Source organism: Thermothelomyces thermophilus, chromosome 7 (assembly GCF_000226095.1).
Source record: "Thermothelomyces thermophilus ATCC 42464 chromosome 7, complete sequence".
Lineage (NCBI taxonomy): Eukaryota > Fungi > Ascomycota > Sordariomycetes > Sordariales > Chaetomiaceae > Thermothelomyces > Thermothelomyces thermophilus.
Window position 1 is genome coordinate 984471 of NC_016478.1, and position 21581 is coordinate 1006051.

General features: G+C 58.9%; 7 protein-coding genes across 7 annotated transcripts; 4 read left to right on the forward strand and 3 right to left on the reverse strand.

Moving 5' to 3' along the window:
• Positions 1-170: 170 nt before the first annotated feature.
• MYCTH_2311581 (uncharacterized protein) lies at positions 171-1719 on the forward strand. Its single transcript, XM_003666630.1, has 3 exons — positions 171-956; positions 1267-1419; positions 1599-1719. The coding sequence occupies exons 1-3, from the start codon at positions 544-546 to the stop codon at positions 1681-1683; spliced, it is 651 nt and encodes a 216-aa protein (XP_003666678.1). The 5' UTR covers positions 171-543; the 3' UTR covers positions 1684-1719.
• A 1637-nt stretch (positions 1720-3356) lies between these two features.
• On the reverse strand, positions 3357-4482 carry MYCTH_2145454 (uncharacterized protein; the record flags this gene model as incomplete). The annotated part of the gene is made up of 1 exon (XM_003666631.1): positions 3357-4482. The coding sequence occupies exon 1, from the start codon at positions 4116-4118 to the stop codon at positions 3357-3359; it is 762 nt and encodes a 253-aa protein (XP_003666679.1). The 5' UTR covers positions 4119-4482.
• A 798-nt stretch (positions 4483-5280) lies between these two features.
• Positions 5281-6387, forward strand: MYCTH_2311585 (uncharacterized protein). The gene has a single exon (XM_003666632.1). The coding sequence runs from the start codon at positions 5595-5597 to the stop codon at positions 6315-6317; it is 723 nt and encodes a 240-aa protein (XP_003666680.1). The 5' UTR covers positions 5281-5594; the 3' UTR covers positions 6318-6387.
• MYCTH_2311586 (uncharacterized protein) lies at positions 6388-7957 on the reverse strand. The gene is made up of 2 exons (XM_003666633.1): positions 7742-7957; positions 6388-7643 (listed from the first exon to the last, which is right to left on the reverse strand). The coding sequence occupies exons 1-2, from the start codon at positions 7747-7749 to the stop codon at positions 6458-6460; spliced, it is 1194 nt and encodes a 397-aa protein (XP_003666681.1). The 5' UTR covers positions 7750-7957; the 3' UTR covers positions 6388-6457.
• A 59-nt stretch (positions 7958-8016) lies between these two features.
• MYCTH_2311587 (uncharacterized protein) lies at positions 8017-11480 on the forward strand. Its single transcript, XM_003666634.1, has 3 exons — positions 8017-8728; positions 8803-10574; positions 10669-11480. Exons 1-3 carry the CDS (start codon positions 8436-8438, stop codon positions 11256-11258), a joined length of 2655 nt encoding a protein of 884 aa, XP_003666682.1. The 5' UTR covers positions 8017-8435; the 3' UTR covers positions 11259-11480.
• Positions 11481-12835: 1355 nt separating this feature from the next.
• Positions 12836-14793, reverse strand: MYCTH_2113353 (uncharacterized protein; the record flags this gene model as incomplete). Its single annotated transcript, XM_003666635.1, has 13 exons — positions 12836-12889; positions 13108-13111; positions 13366-13378; position 13427; positions 13464-13566; positions 13658-13774; positions 13812-13927; positions 13987-14037; positions 14220-14272; positions 14357-14372; positions 14455-14510; positions 14583-14608; positions 14732-14793. 13 exons carry the CDS (start codon positions 14791-14793, stop codon positions 12836-12838), a joined length of 672 nt encoding a protein of 223 aa, XP_003666683.1.
• A 690-nt stretch (positions 14794-15483) lies between these two features.
• Positions 15484-21431, forward strand: MYCTH_2311589 (uncharacterized protein). The gene is made up of 2 exons (XM_003666636.1): positions 15484-16040; positions 16139-21431. Exons 1-2 carry the CDS (start codon positions 15577-15579, stop codon positions 21171-21173), a joined length of 5499 nt encoding a protein of 1832 aa, XP_003666684.1. The 5' UTR covers positions 15484-15576; the 3' UTR covers positions 21174-21431.
• The last annotated feature ends 150 nt before the right edge of the window (positions 21432-21581 follow it).

Below are 21581 nucleotides of genomic sequence, written 5' to 3' on the forward strand. Positions count from 1 at the left end.
CTGAAGGGCGAGACGGGCCAGAGGTGTGGCTCGATGAAGCCGGGGGGCCGTCGTCGTCACCTCCGCTTCCATCACATCCATCCTACTTTGCTCCCCTGTTTCCCACGGGAGGGGTTGAAGGGTCCTTGACAAATGGACTGGACTCGTCGGCCCTTATCCTCCTCCGAGCCGTGATGGCGGCAAAGCCATGGTCAAGGGAGGAGGGCTCGGAAAGGTATAAAATGGGGGCTCGTTGACGAGGTTGAGACGAGTCCTTCTTCCTCCTTTCTCTCCCACTTTCTTCATCTCCCCAAGGACAAACACACAAAAGAGCACGAGGCACACTCTCCTAGCCCAGACGAAACCTCCCTAGTGATACACGCCATCCTCAGAGAACAACTAGTTACTTTGTCCTTGAGCCCTTCATCTGCGGCCACAAGTCTAACTTGGCCTCGAGACACACACACACACACACACACACATACACATACATACACACCTCCTAACAAAGCATACTATATTTGTTTTGCCCCTGCCTTTCAATCTTCCCAAGCCTACCTCACCATGTCATCCACCTACGCCCCGCAGTATTACGCCACTGGCGCCCTCCCCATCCCACCCAGCAAGCCGCAGTACCAGTACCCGGGCGGCAGCCATCAGCCGTACTACCCGTACGGCGATGACGGCGCCTACGCGGTCTCGCCGCCCGAGGACCTCGACGACCTGGACGCCTCGGCCAGCTCGACGTCGGGCTACGGCAACAGCTACTCGGTGGGCACCGTGACGACGACGTCGTCGTCGTCTACGGCGGCAGGCAGCAACATCAGCGGCGGCGGCGGGCGGGTCGAGTATGACCGCGCGAGCAGCAGCGCGGGCTCCGCTAGCGGCATCGACCTCAACGAGTTCATGCAGGAGCGGTTCGCGGCGACATTTGACCCGCTCGCGCTCGACAAGTGTACCGCCAAGCAGGCGCAGACGTGAGTGTTTCCCTCATTCCTTTCTTTTTCCCCCTCCTTTTCTCTCTCTCTCTCTCTCTCCCTGTTCTTTACTTTTTCTTACCCTGGGAAAAGGGGGGAAATTGGGAGAGGGGATCTTGAGGCAGAGCAGGTAAAACTACTTGTTGTCTTCTCAACTCGCAACTCGCAGCTCGGGAAAGATCTTGCTGCTCTCTTGCGAGAGAAAGGGAAAACCCAAAAAAGAGAGAGAGAGGGAGGGAGGGAGGGAGGGAAAATCAGTGGAGAAATGTCACGTTAAATCCACCTTACTGACGCTCGCGAAACTACCCAGATCCGGCCACCTGAACGCCAAGCATCGCGAGCTGCTCGAGCTCCAGGCAAAGGCGCAGGCGCGCCTGGCCAAGACGCGCGCGCGGTTCGCCAAGGGGCTCGAGGATGCGCGAGAGGTGCGCAACGATCTCGAGTGGACGCAGAAGAAGGTCACGTAAGTAGCAAACAAACCCAGACTTTTCCCTCCCCCTCCCCTCTAGAGAGACTGCCGGCGGCCGATCTGGCTGGTGGCTTCGGATCGCGCGGCAGCTCTTCTTGGGAGAAAACAAAAAAAAAAAAAAGGGAAAAGGTTAAAGGGGAGAAGAAATCCTAACGAACTGCAAAAATCACCAGATCTCTCAAGGCCACGGCGTCAAGAAAGCACTCCAAGGAGTACGCAAGGGCGCGGGAGCGGTACCCGTCCCCGGACATGTACTAACTCGGCGGCGGCGTGGAGCCCCCCGCTTACCGGTCGTTTGTTTGGTTGTTTGTTTGTTTGTTTTTATTTTCCGGTTTCCGGCGTTCTTGAGTCTTTTTCTTGTTGTTTCTTAGCTCCGCAGTTTTCCCATAAAAAAGGGAGAAGAATGTTTGAGCCGCATCTGCAGCTTTTCCCGCGTTCGGTTGCGCGGGTAGAGGAGGCGTGGGCGGAGAGCGAGTCCGGGAGTAGGAAAAGGGGGGAAGGGGGGGATGGGGTGTGAGGAATAGCCTCGCGGGAGAGGCGACGTTCTCCCACGCACGAGGCTGCCAGCTCAACTGAGCTCAGCCGCGTCACAGATCACGCCGCAGCCCAGTCCCCGCCCGCTCCACCGATTCCCGTTTTTTTTTCTTTCACGAAACGGCAGCTGGTGGTTGGTGTGGGGGGGGGGGGGGGAGGGCGTGTGGTTTTGTGTGGGCGGCAGCCGCTTCCTTGAGAATCTCACACCCCCTCCTCCCTCCCTTCCCCATCCCCTCCTCTTCTTAGTTCCCGTCTTCTGTCTGACGCACCCACCACGCATACAACAATACGCACGAGCGGAGATCCCGCGGCGGCGCGATCCGCCGGCCCACCACCACGGGCATCCCTCGTGGGTCTGCATGATCTGCGCGATCTTGAGCGGCTGTTTCACACCGAGTTTATGACTTATGATTGGACGGAAACGGTTAACGGTTATTTCTATTTTCGGCACGGAAACGGGGGAGATCCGTTTTCTTGCGTATTTGGGGCTTATGTTCTCTTTCTGGGCGGGAGAGGGGTGGTCAAAAGTACCGGTACAGGGCTCGCCATGTGTCCCCCCTGGTTAGTTCTCCACCCACCCCCCGGGGCGGGTTCCCCGGCGGGCGGCCGGGCGCGGCGGGTTCGCTAGCGGACCCGGCTGGCTGGCTGTCTGGGGATGAATGAGAGAGGAGGGTGTTGTGGACCCCCCCCCGTTGAGGGCGTTGGGGCTGCCCCGCCTGTGCCTTGCCTAAGAGCACAGGACCAGGCTCGAAGCGTGGGTGGTTGGCAGCCGGCGAGCCGGGCAGGTGAATGGGGTACACTAAGATGGCCGGCTGATGCAAGGGGGGTGGAGGGCCTAGGTTTTCGTAACCGGGCGCCCGAGGGGTGTCCGTACTGCTGTTTCTGCGCTGAGGTTGGCTGGGAAAGGGGGGGTGGCTTGTATGAAGTGGACCGGATCCTTCTTTTTCATGTTGCTCAGGCGGATCTCACGTGTCTCCGTGAAGGGCGTCTAGTCTCTGCGTTTTCCGTAGGAGGTAGAAAACGGTACATCATTGCTCCCGTTTCTCTGACCGTGAATGCTTTGCCCGAGTTGATTCGAGACCAGCAACTATAAGACCCCTCGTCCAATGCCATAACAATGACCCCAAGCGACTTGTGGCATTGTGCCCGTCCCCTCTCGTCCGACCCGCAGCTGTCAAGGCGGTCAGGTGGCCTGGTGTTTCCAGGAGAGCCACCGGGAGGCCGGAGAGCTGTCGTGCGTTGACGGCCTCTAAGCCGTCACGTGATGCCCCCTTTCCCCATGGTCCCTTCGGTCCTTTGGTCCTTTGGTCCTCCCTTCCGCCTCCCTCTCCTGCCTGAATGTGGATCCCAACTCTCGCCATCCACACTAGCTCAGCCTCCCCGGTTCAATCTGTGTCTCAGCTATCAGCAGGAGTAGCAGCCCCTTCGGCCAATCCCTGCCCGGCACCCACACCCTCCCCCGGCTGCTGCTGCTGCTGCTGCTGCTGCTGCTCGTCCTTCCCCGTTCCCACCTCCTTCTCCCTCCCCCGAGACCGCGAAAGCCAGGTCCCGACGGGCTCTAGCCCCTTGAACTTTTCCATGCCCTCCCAGGGGTTCTCGTTGAAGCTGGGGTCGTAGTAGTCGACGTACCAGAGAGGGTTCAGCCGGCCGCCGCGCCCTCCTCTCCCGCCTCCTCCATGGGCGCCACCTCTGCCGGCACCGCCCCACCCGCGCGAGGGGTTACCGGGCTTGTGCCAGGCGCCGGCTGGTTGAGAGCCGGCTGTCAAGGCTGGGGAGGCGGTCCCCGGGGGCGTCGGGGGCCCGTCGGGATCGAGGTCGTCGGCGCCGTCGCCGTCGCCGTCGTCCTTCTTAGAAAAGATGTCATTATCATCGTCAGTGTACGTGATCTCGTCTCTGGTTGCTGGCCCTACCGGGGCTGCCTTGGCCTGGCCCGTGTGCGCGGCAGGAGCGGGCTCGCCAGTTGCGATGACGGCCTCGTCGAGCCGAGGATTGAAGCGGCGCTTCTTGGACGGGCGCGCGCCATCGCCGCCGCCGAAGCTGGTGAAGCCCATGGTGACGGCCATGGTGGCGTCCTCCTCTGCGACTTCATAGTCGTTGGGGCTGGTGTCGTCAAAGTCGTCCTCGGCGAGGTCGATCTCATCTGGATTTGAACGAGCCATATTGTGATTCGTGCATGCGATGCGGCTGATCGAGATGAGATGCTGATGATTTGAAGGTGAAAAAAATGTGGATGGGAATAAGCGGGAAAATAAAATTGAACTCTCACGAGTTGGAGTGAATCAATCAATGAGAGTGGAAGGAACGACGCCCAAATTTTGCGGGAATGTGATTTCCTTTGTGTTTCGGGTTTGCGCCGTCCGTTTACGGTGATATTGCTGTCCCCGGTGGGCGAGGGCTTTTGCAACCTGTGGCGAGGCGCCGAAACCAAAGGCCCGGCTGCCCTCAAGAATGTCCAAGCATTCCTCGAGCTCCAGAAAGTGAGCTCAGTCGATGGAAAACAACATTTGGATGCCTTTCTCAGCCTTGTGGGCCTTGCCAAAAGTATGTTTCTCGTGAGCCGCAGCTCAATGGGCAGTGTAACAGTCGGGTATGTACGGAGTAATCTGTGCTCTGTACTCCGTACTCCGTACACAGTATCGATTGATGTCAAAGTGCGGTCACACTACCCGAGAATCCTTGGGCTCTGAAAGCGGAGGGGCTGCTGCTGTCTGGGGTTGAGTGACTGTGATTTTCAAGCACTGATTCAGCAGTTAGCAGCTGTGTTACATACATCATGCTGAAGAACATCCATCGATGAGAAGGAATATAGTTTGTTGGAATCGGCAAGAAACGCAAGGATTACGCTCTTCTGCACTGTGTCCTGTCTCAGCCTGCGCACTGTTCCAGACATCTATCACAGCATTTTCCGTCATTCAAGTCCCTGTTAGTGTAGAAATTGCCCCACCACCTCTTCCCCTTCTTTAGTAGTAACTTCAGTACGGATTACATACATTGGGTTTACAGAACTGGGAAAGCCAGTTTCGAACGATGTTTCAAAAGTGGTTTATCGATGATCCCTGCAGGGAATCCTCGTACTTTTTCTCTAAATTTCCCGGCGGCCGATTACCTCCTCTAGCTTCTTGAGCTTGCACCAAACTCTACCCAAATCGCAAGCTTAAGTATCAAGTGCATACTACTCTGTAGTAGTTACTGTGGTAGTAGCGAACAAACAAGGATAGGAAAGTACGGAGGCATAACGTTACAAGTCTAGGCCAGCGGAGGACCTCCGTGCGCATCACCCCCAACGCAAGGACCTTAAGGGTATTTAAATATCCGCGGGCGCTCTTAAGAGCCTGTCTTCCACCTTTTGATTGATGATCCTTTCCACCTCTTTGCAGTCACAAACCAAAACAAAATTGTTCCTTGTAGGCCATTCCAGGCGTAATCGAGTTACCTCACTTAAGCCGGGTTATTTGGGTCAGGCCAGGACTAGGCGGTTGTTTGGTCAGTTCATCTACGAAGTAGTTATCTAATCGTTGAACTAGTGTACTTCGTGCTCTGCCCTGAAACCCAGAGCAACACCAGCTCCGTAACCACCAACACCACCACCAACAACGACGATGACGACGGCGACGACAACGACAACGATGCGAACAATGGACACCGGGACAACCCCCCAAGCACATCGACCCATCACCATCCGCCTCCCCTCCAAATACGCCACGGGAGAAACATCGGCATCATCATCATCATCATCATCATCATCAGCACCACCATCATCAAGAGCAACCCCTTTCACCCCGCCGCCGCTCTCCTTTATGCAGCGCACCTGGACAGTCACCCACTCGACGCTCAGCATGTGGCGCGGCTCCCGCAACGTGCGCATCACCTACGGAGCCCTCCCGCCGCGGGACGGGAGGGAGCGGCTCTCGGACACGGTCGAGCACGAGACCGTCCCGTGGTGGGGGGGTGGCGGCAGCGCCAGCAACAACAAGGGGGCGGTGCTCCGGCGCATCTCCGGGACCGACACGGCCTCGTCGCGTGGCGGGGGGGAGACGGGCGCCTGGGATTGGCGCGGCCGCGGGTGGCTGGCCCTCGTCGGCGGCAGCCACTGGGAGGTGCTCGGGTGGGGGCAGCGCGAGTGCCCCGGCGAGCCGGGCCGCCCGGTCCGGTGGATGGTGACGTGGTTCGCGCCCACCCTGTTCACGGCCGAGGGGCTGGACCTCTACAGCGATCGGGCCGACGGCGGGAACGAGGAGCTGGCGCGGGACGTCTTGGCCGAGCTGGCGAGGGTGTGCCGGGGGAAGGAAAGGCTGCGCAAGCTCGTGGAGCAGGATATGAGAGAGGTGGCCATCTCTTTGCCTTGGAAGGAGGCGTGAGTGGGCGTTTGCTGGCCGGCCGTTTTCAGGCGTGTGGTTGCTGCACCAAGGCGGGATACCTGACTTTTCGATGAACCCGGGGGGGGGGGGTTGTACTTTCGTTTCAGCTGAGCTCGCTCCTGTGCCTGCCTATCTCCCTGCTATAAGTCTTCTTTTCTGTGTGACCGGCGTGCTCGGTCGCCGTCTCCGCGACGCGGCCACTCACGCCCGTCATCTTCTTCCGGCCGCCGACGCCGCTCCCTGCTTCCATCTCGGCCTCTGTCCTGGTAATCTTGGTGGGGGTCCTTTCGTCTGTCAGACCCGTCTCTCTCATTTCGGCTAGTTCTCTCGCGTTCGCGGCTGCGATATCGATCCCGTTCCCCACGCCCATCGTCGCGATGCCGATGTGACCGCTCCCGCCTGGCGGGATCGCTGTCCCCGTCTGGACTGTCACGCCTTCGCTCTCTACTCCTTCTCCTTCTCCTCGTCTTCTCGTCGTATCTCTCCTCCTTACCCTCCTCCTCACCCTCCTCCTCCCTTTTCCTCCTCTTCCTTTCCCGCCTCCGTTCCTCCTTCTCCAACTCTCTTAACTCGCGCTCTCGCTCCTCCGCTTCTCTCCTCCGTTCCTTCTCCAGCTCCCTCACCATTTTTGCCCCCTGCTTCATAATAGCAAGCGGATCGCTCGCGTCCAGCCTCGCCGCCGCTCTCTCTTTCCGCCGGGGATCCTCCTGCCCGAACACGTTCTTGCTCGGCGCCAGCGCGGCCGAGGATACCCCCGCCCGGGAAGCATACCACGGCCCGCCGTCCGTCAGGCCCTGGCCATCCCTGCCCGCGGCGTTGACGAAGCGCATCTGGTACTGGTCCTTGTCCTCGCGCTCCCTGCGCGACGCTTCGTCGTCCTTCCCGCCGCCGCGGGGGGACGGTTCCGGCGGCGCGAAGAGTGTAAGGTGGCCTTTGCTGTCGATTAGCGAGGCGGGGGCGGCGAGCTCGCGGGCTGCGCGGGCTGCGCGGTCCCCGGCGGCGGCCCGCTCGCGTGCGATGCGCATCTCGAAGTCGGTGTCGTCCTCGCCGCGGCGCTTGCGCTTGCGCCCGGACGCGAGGGCGCTATAGTCGTCGCCGCGTCGGTCTCGCTCTCCGTCTCGGCTCTGGGACGGGGGACCTGGCTCTGCATCCTCGAGCGGAGGCGGGATTTCGCCGCGCAGGATGGCTAGCCGGCGTGCCGCATCAATCTCCTGCATTCGCCGCTCTTGGGCTTCCTCTCGGGCCTGCGCTTCGGCTTCGTCGCGCCGCACGCGGGCGATGTTCGCGGGGCTGTAGACGTTCCATGACTTTTTGCCAAGGAGGTGTCTGGCATCATGTCAGATTTGGAACCTAAAAGTAAAACGGGGGGAAAGAAAAGGCAAAAAAAAGAAAAGAAAAGAAATAAAGAAAAAGGCGATGCTTACAAAGGCATGATGAATGAGTTGCGGTGTTTGGGTAACTGATGGGCTTGATATCTGGAACGGAGGATGCAGCGACAGATTTCCTGTGTATTATTAGTGGATGCACCTTGATGGTCAATCAGCTGCCTCTAGCAGGTAGCTACCAGCAGCAGGTCGCCTAGCGGGGCTCAGTACCCCACATTCCCGCCCCAAGTCAGTGATGGGATGGCAAGGGGCAAGCTGCAATTCCTTACACAATACACTAAAATCTGGTTCCGCTCCTACCGGAGCATATCAAGCAGCGACATATTTCTGTTCGCGGCCCAACACCCCCGGTCGTGGCGAAGTGAAACGTCGTCTGTCCCAACACCCGAGAGCTGCGACCAAGCCATTCGTTCCAGAAACATATCTCTTTTTTATCGACCTCCTACTTCGTAGGCGGCTTCACTCTTCACACCAGCGGCACAAACTGATCAGGGCCTGGAAATTGCTGGCTCATTACAGCCGGAACCCCGCCCTCCCCAAGGCCGCGCCTCCCACGAAACCGCTTCATCTCGATCTTTTGATCTCGACCAGGACGCCCCACCCTCCCAGCAACCGCCTAATTGCTTCGAGTGATTCTAAGCTGCCACGCGTCTGGCCCGACCACGACCCCCTCCTCTCCTGATATCCTCTGTTCTTTTGTTCGTTCCAACAACTCCCCGACAAACCGTTATCCATGGATCTGCGCAACAACCTCTTCAGCAAACCCGCTCCCCGCGGAGGAGCTCCAGGTCTTCCTGGACGCCAGATACAGCGACCTCCAGGAGATACTGCAGGATATGCGCCCGTTCCAAACGGCTACGATCCTTACGGTGGACGCTCACCTGCGCCCGCACGACCGCAAAACCCCCCTGGCGGGGGTGGTGGCTACGGCGGGGGATATGCTCAGAGCCGAGGCCGACAGGTGCGGTTGAGGCTGGCAAAGGTCGAAGACAAGACGTTGCAGGCACAGTACATCTTTGGAAACATGTAAGCCGTCACGTCTCCCACCCGTATCGGTTTGCCGTGTGCCGTGAGCCGTGAACCGTCGCTGACCTGGCCAGCTGCGCTGTGTCACCCAATGACTTCCCTCCCAACCGCGACGGCACCGACCTCTACGTACGCCTGACCGGTAACCAGCTCCGCGGCGACTATGTGGTCACGGCGCGCCCGACACCCGGCTTTCCCGACGGCTGCATCAGCCTGTCGGATCCCCAGCGGACGTGGTGCGGAGTCGGTATGATGGACGAGGTGGTCGGCGAGCTGTACGATCCCTTCAGCCAGGGCGGGCAGGTGTACATCGGCTCCCTCGACGTCGAGATCGGCTTCGCGTCGGCGAGGAAGATTGTGGACGCCCCCTACGACCAGGACGAGCTGGCCGCCATGTTCGTCAGGAACTTCCAGAACCAGATCTTCGCGCCCGGCCAGAGGCTGCTCCTCGACGTCCAGAATGTCCCCTTGGCCATCGTGGTCAAGACGGTGACCCTGATCGATCTCACCATGCAGCAGAGGCCAACCGACGAGCCTCCCACGCGCAGCGACCCGCAGGCCCGGGGTATCCTCACCAGCCATACCAGCATCGGCTTCTACAAGGACGCCAGGTCGCCCATCAAACTCAAGGGCTCCAACAAGCGGCCGGCCGCCAACGCCATCATCAGCCCCGACTTCAAGTTCGAGGACATGGGCATCGGCGGCCTCGACACCGAGTTCTCCACCATCTTCCGCCGCGCTTTTGCCTCGCGCATCTTCCCGCCGGGGCTCATCGACAAGCTCGGCATCATGCACGTCAAGGGCATGCTGCTGTACGGGCCCCCCGGCACGGGCAAGACGCTCATCGCCCGCCAGATCGGCAAGATGCTCAACGCCAGGGAGCCCAAGATCATCAACGGCCCCGAGGTGCTCAACAAGTACGTCGGCCAGAGCGAGGAGAACATCCGCAAGCTCTTTGCCGATGCCGAGAAGGAGTACAAGGAGAAGGGCGACGAGTCCGGGCTCCACATCATCATCTTCGACGAGCTTGATGCCGTCTGCAAGCAGCGAGGCTCGGGTGCCGGCGGCGGCACCGGCGTCGGCGACAGCGTCGTCAACCAGCTGCTGTCCAAGCTCGACGGCGTCGACCAGCTCAACAACATCCTCCTCATCGGCATGACCAACCGCAAGGACATGATCGACGACGCCCTGCTGCGCCCGGGCCGCCTCGAGGTCCAGATCGAAATTTCGCTGCCCGACGAGTTTGGGCGCTCCCAGATCCTCAAGATCCACACGGCCAAGATGAAGGAGAACAACGTGATGGGCGACGACGTCGACCTCGCCGAGCTGGCCGCCCTGACCAAGAACTTCTCGGGCGCCGAGCTGAGCGGCCTCGTCAAGTCGGCCACCTCCTTCGCCTTTGCGCGCAACATCAAGGTCGGCACCATGGCCACCGTCAGCGAGGACGTCGCCAACATGAAGGTCGTCCGCCAAGACTTCCTCAACGCCCTCGAGGAGGTCAAGCCCGCCTTCGGCGCCGACGGCGCCGAGCTCGAGGACGCGCTCCCGTACGGCATCATCCACTTCTCCCAGAGCATCCCCGCCATCCTCAACGACGGCATGCTCTACGTCGAGAACGTGCGCCAGCAGGAGAGGCTACGGCACACCTCGGTGCTGCTACACGGCCCCCCGGCCAGCGGCAAGACGGCGCTGGCCGCCCACATTGCCATGAAGTCGGACTACCCCTTCATCAAGATCATCACTCCGGCATCCATGGTCGGCTTCCGGGACGAGGTGGCCAAGAAGGACCATCTCCACAAGATCTTTACCGACGCCTACAAGTCTCCTCTGAGCATGCTGATCGTCGGTACGTTTCTTGGTTTTTGTTTTTTTTTTTTTTCCTCTTTCTTTTTGTTGTTTTATGCCTGGCCGATGTCAACCTGGCTAACCGAGAAATCCAGACAACATCGAGCGGCTCATCGAGTGGAACCCGGTCGGCCCGCGCCTCTCCAACAGCATCCTCCAAGCTCTCGTCACCCTCCTCCAAACGCCCCCGCCCAAAGGGCCACCGCCTCCTCATCCTCGCCACCACCTCACAGCTGTCCGTCATGGAGCAGCTCGACATCACTACCGCGTTCGACCGCCAGATCCGCGTGCCCGCCGTCCAGGACACGCGCGAGCTGTCGGCCGTGCTGGCCGAGTCGGGCGCCTTCGAAGGGCCGGGAGACGTCAACCTGGTGCTGAACCGCCTCCGCGAGTACTCCAACTCGGACCGCGTCGGCGTCGGCATCAAGACCATCCTGACCACGGCCGAAACGGCCCGCCTGAGCGCCGAGCCCGCCGAGTGGTTTGCCGAGCAGATCGCCACGCAGATTGCGAGGTACAGTCCTTATACGGGGAGGGAGTAGAGCTCATTTTTTTCTTTTTTTTGGAGATAGAAGCGGGTTTAGTTAAGAAGGGGTTTATTTATGGGAGGTTGGGTCGTCGAATAGGCATGACTCTATATTGCTGGTTGTTCCTCCCACCTGGGTTCTTCTTTGCGCTACAATGATGTGTCATTGCCGACGTCTGGTGTTTATGCTCCAACGTTCTTGACCGTATACAGTGGTATATATTCATATTTTGCTCATACTCTTTTCCAAAAAAAAAAAAAAAAAAAAAGATCGGTTTTTGCCTGCTTTCCGGGCTTCGGAAAGCAGATGCCGAGGCAGATCAAAAGTTAAGCTCCCTCCTACCTACCTCTAAGAAAAGAATAGAAAAGGAAACCAGGAACAGAAGAAAACAGCAGTAATATCCAAGTTTGGTTTTCATACTCATGCGACGAGTGGAGGATGGAGGATCACGTAACCCGTATACAAGCTCCACTACTCCATGACTGCCAGTAAGCTTCTTTTATTTTTTATTTTTTTTCCTATTTCGTCTTTCCGTTCCTTTTTCTGTCTTCACTTCCTCCAACCTTTGATTAAGCAGCACGCTGGAAGCGAGCATCTTGGGGTCATCCACGTTCAGTTTGTTTATTGACGACTCGGACCAAGCCTCGCTTCTGCACATGCCCGCAGGACCGAATCATCACGTGCTCGCTGCGTCACTGCTTGGTAAGCGTCATGTCTATGCCGATCGCTGTCCGGCTGCCGTCTAGCGACTGACCTACACTAATCGGCCTAGAGATTTGAAAGCATCGCTCTCCAACCAGTCTAAACTACAGTGGTTTTTTGTTGATGATGCATGCTGATTTGCAGAACGGAAATACGGAATATGAGCCGAAGTCCGACGCTAGCTGCAGATCATCCACCGAGCTGGGCCATCACGCCTCGTGGACTTTGAGGCGAGACACCTGGTGAACTGCCGTATGGATACTAGTGCGCCTGTATGCGATGTACACTATGTACGGAGTAACTACACTACGGATTAGTGTAATGCACACGACATCTACACTACACAGTACACTACAATACATCTAATTCCCACTGTACTAGTGTAAACCGTCGATCACCACAACACGTGGAAATGGGGGTGAAAGGATCGACAAGGCGACCTTACGAGTACATACAAGTACACAGTGTACTCCATACCCTCGACACGAACCCGAAAGCGGGAGTGGCGCTGCAATCCGGTTCCTGAAATTGCAAGAGGGTCGTTATGACGAAATCGAGGTACCAGGTTGCGACCTCTTCCTTGTTCCTGGAATGCTCGGTTGCTCTTTTTTACACTACGAGCAAAAAGAACAGCTTACTGTGTAATTAGTTATTGGGTTAAGGGGTTGAAGGGGAGGGAAGGAGGAAGATCCGGGTCTCAGGTTGCGCAGTTGGGTTGCATTGGGCGCACAGGAACCAGGGTGGGGTGCCCCTGGTGCACGACGTCTAGTGTAACGCTCGTGGTTCATTTGAGTTGCGGTGTTTTGGACGCTTTTGTGCATTTTGCGGTGGTTGAAGGGTGCCGCACCCACGAAGAAAAGGGAAGAAAGGGGGGGCATTGCCAACGCAAGAAGGACCGGGGAACCTTGATGGCCTGGGGCATCACACGCTCTTTCTCACTCCTTCTCTTTCGGAGACGCCACCAACCGAGAAAGGGAAATCATCGTAAGTTCCAATTCATGTTTTGAAAGCTCGGCGGGAAAAGTAACGAAGTTTAGGCGGCAATCTGCCAAGCCGACTCGTCGATCGCCATTCGGTGGATTTTGTGCTGGAGAGTCGGCAGTTTGATGGTTCTGTCCAGGTCAGGCTCTGTTGCTGGCCGCAAACCCATGCGAACGCGGCAGGTATGTATCATAAATATGTACATACTTATGGTACAGTACGTAGACATTAGAATGGGAGAAAGGGGGCGCGGAAGTTACTTTGTAGGTCGGAAAACATCCCGCTTGTTAGCGACCTGGTGTTGGATGTATAGAATGTACATACATACCTACCGTATGTAGTGTAGGTATGGATTACGTGCATATGTGACTTGCTTGCTTGAAAATGGAAAGCAACGCCTCGCAAGGAGCCGGAAAAGGGATACATGCATGTAACATGTCGTGCGTTCATCCTACGCTAGCTACATTGGCGTATGTCTAGACTTGCAATGCACACATATCAGCCTTGCTCTGCCATTGTCAGGCAACGTACGGAGTGGAGTTTAGGCGAAAGGACGCTACACAGTACACATTCCGTACATACCCCTCACGCCATGCTTCATAATACAATGTATGTACTCTGTACATACTCTACACGTACTTACCCTGTACGTACACGTATATACACTATGTACTGCTTACACCAACGCGCTGATCAGAAATTAGCACCAGAGGAACGGGTGGCGTGGGGGGCGCCCCAGGTGGTCGGGTCTCGAGGCCCGAAATGTTGGTTGTCTCCACCGCACTAACGTTAAAGCCAGGTTCCAGCACGGAGGGACCTGGAAAGGGACCTGGGAAAAGGACCAGGCCTTCCAAGCACCGCCATGGGATGCCACCGTCGGCTCCAGATGTCGGCATCGACGTTGAGTAGGCGGCTCATGGCGAAGGTAACCTCGTACCTCTCTAGCGACGCTGTCCAAGAATGCCACCTCCATAACAACGACGACACTACACTACCAGTAGTGTAGGTACTTCGTATGCAATCCGTACCAGTTGATCCATACATCGTACTCCAGTACTTTACAGGTGAAGTGGCACTGTCTGCCTGCTTGGCACTCCTTTCTTCTGTTGCCCGATCTCTCCTCGATTTCTTCTGGCCCGGTCAACTGGGAAATGAAGAGAGAAGCCAAGCGAGACCGGAAGTTGTTCCGGGAAAGCCACTAACCAGGAGCAGGGCTCCACCGCGCAGTAAAAGACCCACTCGGGGCCCAGGCCGCTGAAGAATAGTTACTACTAGTGCCGCAGGACTCTAATTACGGCAGTCGCTGGTTTCGGACTGACGAGACCCGAGCGCGTGGAATGAGATTGACGAGGTCGACGGGTCATACGGACTTACCGGTAGTAGTATAGGGAATCAGTACGGTTGTACTAATAGTAACGAGATAAGGTATACATTACACTGATCAGATGCTTGTGGGCATCATTTGTACGCTTGGCAGTGGCAACTATGCCTGTGCATTAGATCAAGTATTCCGTACACAGGCGCGCATCGTGAAGACATCAAGCCCCATTTGGGCGTGCGAATGTGGACAGACCTGACGTGGTCCCCCACTGCAAAACTGTAGTATTGCGTATACATTACCAGGCACCCAGGGTAATTACACTTCTTCGAGTTTGCTCAAACTGCACGTACCGTATTCTTCGTGTAATTCCGAGTAACGAAGCCGACACCGTAGTGTACATACTCACCTTATAGCACTATAACACTACGGAGTATTACCAGGTAAGTAGCCACGAGTCAAGATCTTTGATCGCTGTCACCTGATCTGATCCTTTGGCCGGCTGTGCTGTAGTGTAGTTTTAGTAAGGATTACACTATGCGAGTCCTGATGCAAGACATTTTGTTCGCTTGCTCGCTAGCCAAGGACTTCGAGGGTACACAAGGACTCGGTTCGTCTGATCTCGCTCACCTGCGATCTGGCATGAGTGGATTCTGCGGTGCCTGGCTCGCGGCCCCTTGGTGTAATTCCATTGTGGAGGACAGTGTACACTAGTGTATGTATGTACGGATTACATACAGTACCTCACTCTCCAAATCCCCGCAACTGTATTGGCAGGGGTAGTCAGTCACCTATTCCGTGCGCTAAGTGGGGTGGGAGCAGAGGGAGCAAGCAGCAAGAGAGCCCCTCTGCTTGCCAGCTTCCCCACCCGCCGATCAAATGGTCGCTCTCCCGTCTCGAGAGCTGCACTCGACCGCTCCCTTCTCAGATTCGACTCTGCAACTCTGCACTAGCAAACCCGGTGTCTCGGTTCGCTCTGATTTACCGGCGAACCACCAACAACACCATATCCCTGCTCTCCCTTTTCCTTCCTTTTTTTAATCTGCTTCTGGCGTGTTCGCGCCAAACCGTTGTATGTGCGACTACACTACTCATCCCGACCACTTCCGCTCCTTTTGCCCTCGTCTTCCCGGCCGTCTCCCCTCTCTGCTTTCCCGTGCCGGTCTGGGTAAACGCGATTCGGAAGACGACAGACCGCTGCACGCTCCAGCGCTCTCTTGTCTCGCTCACACACACACACACACACACACCACCAAAAAAAAGAAAAGAAAAGAAAAGAAAAATTTAACGGAAGTACTTTTTGCCACTGGATACAGCTTGAAACGAGAGACAATGGCACCAATGCGCCGGTGTTGACGCTCATGTTTCCGATTCCCAGACCGCTTCGCCCACGGCAGCAGGTGTAGCAGGAGCAGGAGGAACGCGTGAGAGTAGTCAGCTCCCTGGGACGTGCGACACAGGTCGGAATTCGCGCGATGGGCCCTGAGCTATTTGTGTCATCGACCGGCGCGACTCGGCCGGCACCGCAGCCGCTCGAGCCGATGCCGTCATCGCCAACAGAGGGAGTTTCTTTTTGGGGTCTAGCACCACCACCACCACCACCACAACCACCACAACCACCAGAGCGGGTCCTAGTCCAACGACCACCGAGACCTGGCAACGGCCTCAAGCGAGCAAAGACTGCTGGGGGCCACAGTACAGCAGGCCCCGGGCGGGCAAAGACGACGAACCCGTGGGCATCGACTGGCTCGCAAGCGAAGCCACTCTTGCCTCTGACCGAGCGCGCGTCGCACGAGGAGACCCTTGGCGCGCGGCGCGCGAGGAAGGGGAGCCAGGATGAGGACAAGTGGGATATCACACCGGACGGTGGCTCGGCCGGCCGCGAAGGCAGGCAGTTTGCCGTCGCGAACGTTGGAAATAATGGCCGCATATACCTGAGGTAGGGCAAGCATGTGCTTGCGGCAGCTGCAAGCCGCCTCCCCCTCCCCACCGCACATCTGGTTTCTCTGCCGAAGCGGCGCTGACGCCTCTCTCCAGGCCGACTGTGCGCCCCGCGCACCAGCGGTACCCTCAGCCACCTTTTGTCTTCCCAATGACGCCGCCCAGCACCGCCGGACTGGAGGCCATAGCTCCGGAACAACGCCTGGACCTTGACGCCCCCTCCCCCTTGCCCCTCCGCGATTGGACTCCATCCCATCCCCCATCATCATCCCCGAGCATCACATCTGGAAACCCCGGCGAGAAGCAGGTCAGGATCCGTCAAAGGCACCGCCGTGCCATGTCCGATTCCACAATCCCAGACACGAGCGTCGCACGAGAATCCGAGTCGGGGGGGTTCAAGGTCGTCATCACACAGCCGGGCGACGAAGAGAGGCCGAGGACCGTCGATGAGACGATGGACTTGAGCCGACCCCCGGTACTGGAGGTGGCTATTCCCTCGTGGAGGATAGGCACGCCCAGATTCAGCATACACGGGACGTCGTATATTCGAGGCTCCTCGTACGCCCCGACCGAGGAGGCCCGCTCAAGCAGCACATCCTTTCTCCGTCTCACCCCCCTCGACGGGACGTCGAGCAACTCCGCGAAGCCGAGCTTCTTTCGCACGTCGGGGATGCCCACCCCTTTCCCCGGTCCCTCCTACCCTCCCAGCCACGGCTCCTCCGCTCGCACTCCCCCCACTCAGCTGCGAGCCAGCTATATGTCGCCCCGCCTAGTTATCGAGCCCTCCATGTTCGACACCCTGACCTTCAAACCCACCTGCGATGACCGCACCATCGTCCGGTACTCGGCTTCCGGCTCCGTGACGGCAGCCACCCCTCCCCGCCTTGTCGCTGAGATCACCTCCCCCAGATTTGTCGACTACGAACTGCTATCCGACTTCTTTCTCACGTACCGCTCCTTTCTCGAACCGTCCGACCTTCTCCGCATGCTCTTTGCACGACTTCGCTGGGCGTTGAGCAGGGTCGACGAGGTCGGCCAGGTGGTGAGGGTTCGCACCTTTGTCGCCCTGCGCCATTGGATCCTCAACTACTTCATCGACGACTTCCTCGTCGACTACAACCTCCGCGCCTCCTTCTGCACCCTATTGAACGAACTCGTCGGTGACGTCCTGCGAGATCCACAGACGCCCAAGGTACCGCTCAAGATTCTGGCCGAGCTCAAGAAGTGCTGGCGGAGAGTCTGCGCGCAGTTCTGGGACGGTCCAGAGTTTGACATCTCGTTGGGGCCCGACGTTCGGGTTTCGCCCGGCGGAACGGCAGGCGTCCGCGATTCGCAGCAGTTGAACTCAACAGTCTGGTTGGAGAACAACACACAGCCTCCCCAGATGGACGATTTGATGTTCCCCGTCAGCCCACGCAGTCACGCGAGTGCCTATGGCGGCGTGGCAATCGCCGGGAATATCGACGCCGTCGTCGCCGGAGACCGCCCGGCCACACCGGAAAACGCGGCCGATAGTGAGGACATGGAGAGGAACGGTGCCATCTCCCCAGCCAGCGTCACCAGCGTGGACGCGGTCTCGTGCTCCTTTCCGACCAAGAGCGCCCGAGCCGTGCGCCCGGGCGCTGCCTGCCCGACCGCACATCCGGTCAGGCCCGGCCCCTTACACAATGCCGATCCCGTTGCTACCACCCCGCGCGCCCTCGTCGGCAAGCGCGCGCGGGAGCAGCAATCCCACAAGCGGAACGCCAGCCTTAGCGACTCATTGCGGGAAGATCCGACCACAATGGAGAGAGGGCTCTACAAGAATGCCGAGTTCCTCTTGGCACTCCCCTATGCCGGCAGCTTGGTGCGTGGCGAGTTACTGCCCCCCTCCAAGTCCCTCGTCGAAGTCCATCCACAAGGCCCCGATGGCAGGCAGACCACGATATTTCAACTGAACGCGGCCGAAATGCCTAAGGACGGCGCGGGTCCAGCGGCCATGTCGGGACAGGGGATGAAGAAGCTTCTGGGCAGCGTGCGGCGGGCTTTGAGCACAAAGGGCCAGCATCTATCGCCAGCTCAGGGCACCTTCATCAACATTTCTCCGATCGGGCCCAGGGGTGCCACCACGAACAGGCTTCCCGGCACCCCGATTGTACCGCAGGCGTCCGGCCGCCAGAACCGCGGCCGTCCGCCCGTGCGGATCGACCTGCTCGGCGCCGAGGTTGCCGAGGACTTCAGGAAGGCGGTCCGAGAAGATTCACAGGCTCGGTCGGAACAGTCGGAGCAGCCCGCCCCTCCTCCCGCCGAAGCGCAACCGCAGAACGGTACGGAGGATTCTTCGGGCCCCGGTCCGCACAGCTCCCCCATGCCCCTCTCCAGCGACTTTGTGCTCACCCGGCCCACGAGCGACATGGGCATCACCGCTGGCAGCAAGTCCATCGTCATCGTCGACGACACCTCGCTACCTAGCAACTACCCTGCCATGACCGGGGCCTTACCAGCAGCCACCCCGTCCGCGGAGGCGTTCTCCGAACCTTTCCACCCGAACTTGGCAGATCCGACACCCCCAAACACGCCGCCGGGCCGCCCACCGGGAACGCCCGGAAACTCCTCGTGCGTCCTTGGCCAGGATATGCACCATCAATCACTGTCGGCCAGCGAGCTGCCTCCCTTCGTCCCGGATATGGATACCTTGGGAGGCCATCCACGTCCCTCCCAAGACCAGAGCCGCCCTTCGTTCGATGGCTGGGACGAGGCGCTCAGTCCACGATCCGTCGATTGTGGGAAGGAAGATGTGAGGGTGCCATCGCATCTGTCCTTCACCCCATATCGCTCGGAGAGACAGGGCCACCGTGCATCTTTCACCAGCGCTAGTTTCCACCGCCCGACCGTTCGCAGCTTCGATGCCACCACCGTGTCGGGCCAGTCGATCGACGACTCCACTCCAGCCATGGCTCCCGAGCCCCTTCGGGTCCTTAGGAGGAGGCCCGGCGGTGACCTCCGCGCCGTCGCTCACGTCGGCGAGCTGGAACAATCCGCTGCTCTCAGAAGATCGCGGTCCGTCGGCTCCCTGACAACTTACAGCGAGTCAATCCGCAGCTCCTACCTTCGCAGCGCGGTTGCGGATTCGAGTGGTTATGTTGATGTGGTTGCCAGTGATTGCTCCCCCGGCCATGCCGGGACCTTCTCGCTCGGCGCCCTCGCCGAGAGGAATCCGAAACAGCAAAAGTTTTCCTTGTTCAGCACCCACTCGTCCAAACCGATCATGCGGCCATCGTTCGAGGCGGAAGCGCAGAAGCTCGCCATGATCCCCGACGACTTGGACGATGACGGCGGGGTCGAGTCTGCGCTGTTGAAGCTGGAGGGCAAGTTCCCGGCCAAGAAGCCCGGGCTCAAGCTCTCGATGGACCTGACGCCGCCGCCGGCAGAGATCGATGTCGCGCCCGAGTCGAACGTTGCTGATGCCGAGGAGGATAACGCAACCCACGAAGAGAGGCCAGAACATGGAGAGATCCGGGTTGCAGGCAAAGAGCACCCGCCATCCTCGTCCGCCTCATCACCCACTATGACTCACCAGAGCGGCCTCTTGAGTGCTGCCAACGCCGAGGGGCGCCATGGTATGCAGTCGTTCCTGTCGGACGACTCTCGGGCGTCGTATTCGTCCATTCCGTTGCTGGATCGTGACCTTACCGACGACGGCCGCAGCGGGCGGACGGCAACTCGGGAGTGGACAGACCGATCCGTCCTTCAGGGCCCGGAAGATGACCCGGCGACGCCGGAAGACCGCAGCCCTCACGACTCTCAGCATCCTTCCTATGAGTTCATCAAGAAGACGGACAGCTTGGACCTCCTCGTCCAAGAGGGCGATACCGCGCCCACCGCCGAGCCGAAGCGCTGCAGTGTCGAGCATTCGTTCCTCGACGTTGATAGTGATAGCGAAAGCGTCATCTCGTCGGAGCTGTCCGGAGAGTCACTTATTCTTCAAGATGCCGGAGATGGCGGAGTCTCACCGAACGCCATGGGGGTTGCCATGTCCACGCTGCCAGCTCATCCTCTCGCCGAGGGCCCTCCTAGCGCTAGGCCGCCGCCCTCTCCGCCTCCCACGCGGACGCAAGCTTCCCGTTCGTCCCCGGAAGCTTCCCATACCCCGACGCTCCATAACCATCAGGTCTGGGAGAAGCCACTGCCGCCCACACCTGACGCTACGCCGACCGCCACCGCCCCGCCGGACCTGCAATCTCCGTTCTCGCCCAGAGATCCGACGGGCACCAGAGAGGCGCTCCGCGACGCCCCGACGCTCGACATGCCAGACCCTGTGGCAGAACCCCGTAGGGGGCCAGCCCATAACAAGTACACGGTCCATCTGCCCTTCATACTCGCCTTCGACAGCGACGTCCTGGCGCAGCAGTTCACCCTCGTCGAGAAGGACGCGCTCAACGAGATCGACTGGAAGGAGCTGATCGACATGCGGTGGAAGAACGCCGAGCAGAACGGCGTACACGTGCGCAGCTGGGTGTCCTTCCTGCGCGATACGGACGCCCGCGGCGTCGAGGTGGTGATTGCGCGTTTCAACCTCATGGTCAAGTGGGCCATCTCGGAGATTGTGCTGACGCAGGACGTCGAGGAGCGCGCGCGCTGCATCACCAAGCTCATCCACATCGCGGCCCACTGCCGCCGGTACCGCAACTTTGCCACCATGAGCCAGATCACCATCGCGCTGACCAGCAACGAGGTCGCGCGCCTCGCCAAGACGTGGGCCATGGTCCCCGCGAGCGACCGGCGCACGCTGCACGAACTGGAGACGCTCATGTCGCCGACGAGGAACTTTTACAACATGCGCGCCGAGATGGAGGGCGGCGGGGCCTCCGTCGCCGAGATGGGCTGCATCCCCTTTGTGGGCATCTACACCCACGACTTGCTGTTCAACGCCCAGAAGCCGAGCGAGATTGCGAGCTCGCCGACCACGCCGCCGCTGGTCAACTTTGAGCGGTGCCGGACCGCCGCGGCCGTCGTCAAGACCTTACTGAGGCTGCTCGAGGCTAGTATGCTCTACAACTTCCAGCCGGTCGAGGGCGTCACGGAGCGGTGCCTATGGATGGGCGCTCTGGGCGACGAGGAGATCCGGAGGCTGGGTGAGGCGTTGGAGTAATGCTAATAAGGCTTCATCACTCTGAAAATACTTACGACGATGAGAAAAGGGGGCGAGGGGATGACGAAACAAGACAACTACCGGGAGTTCGAAAGGAAAACCCCAGGATCGCGGTAATATACGGCGCGCACTGCCATAATCATCATCATCATTATCTCACCACGACCACCACCACCACCACCACCATCATCATCATCAATCGCCATCGATCTAGACGAACCGATTTGCTCACGCACAACATGCATATACCACCAACATCTTTCCCGCCGTGTTCCACAGTTTCCTTTATCTGCATTCTTCCGCGTTCAATGTCAATGATACCAAGGGATGTCAAGGGATACCGAGTTCCAGGCCCTCCTTCCGATCCTTTATCGACCAATACTTCTCTATGCTCATCATATTCTTTTT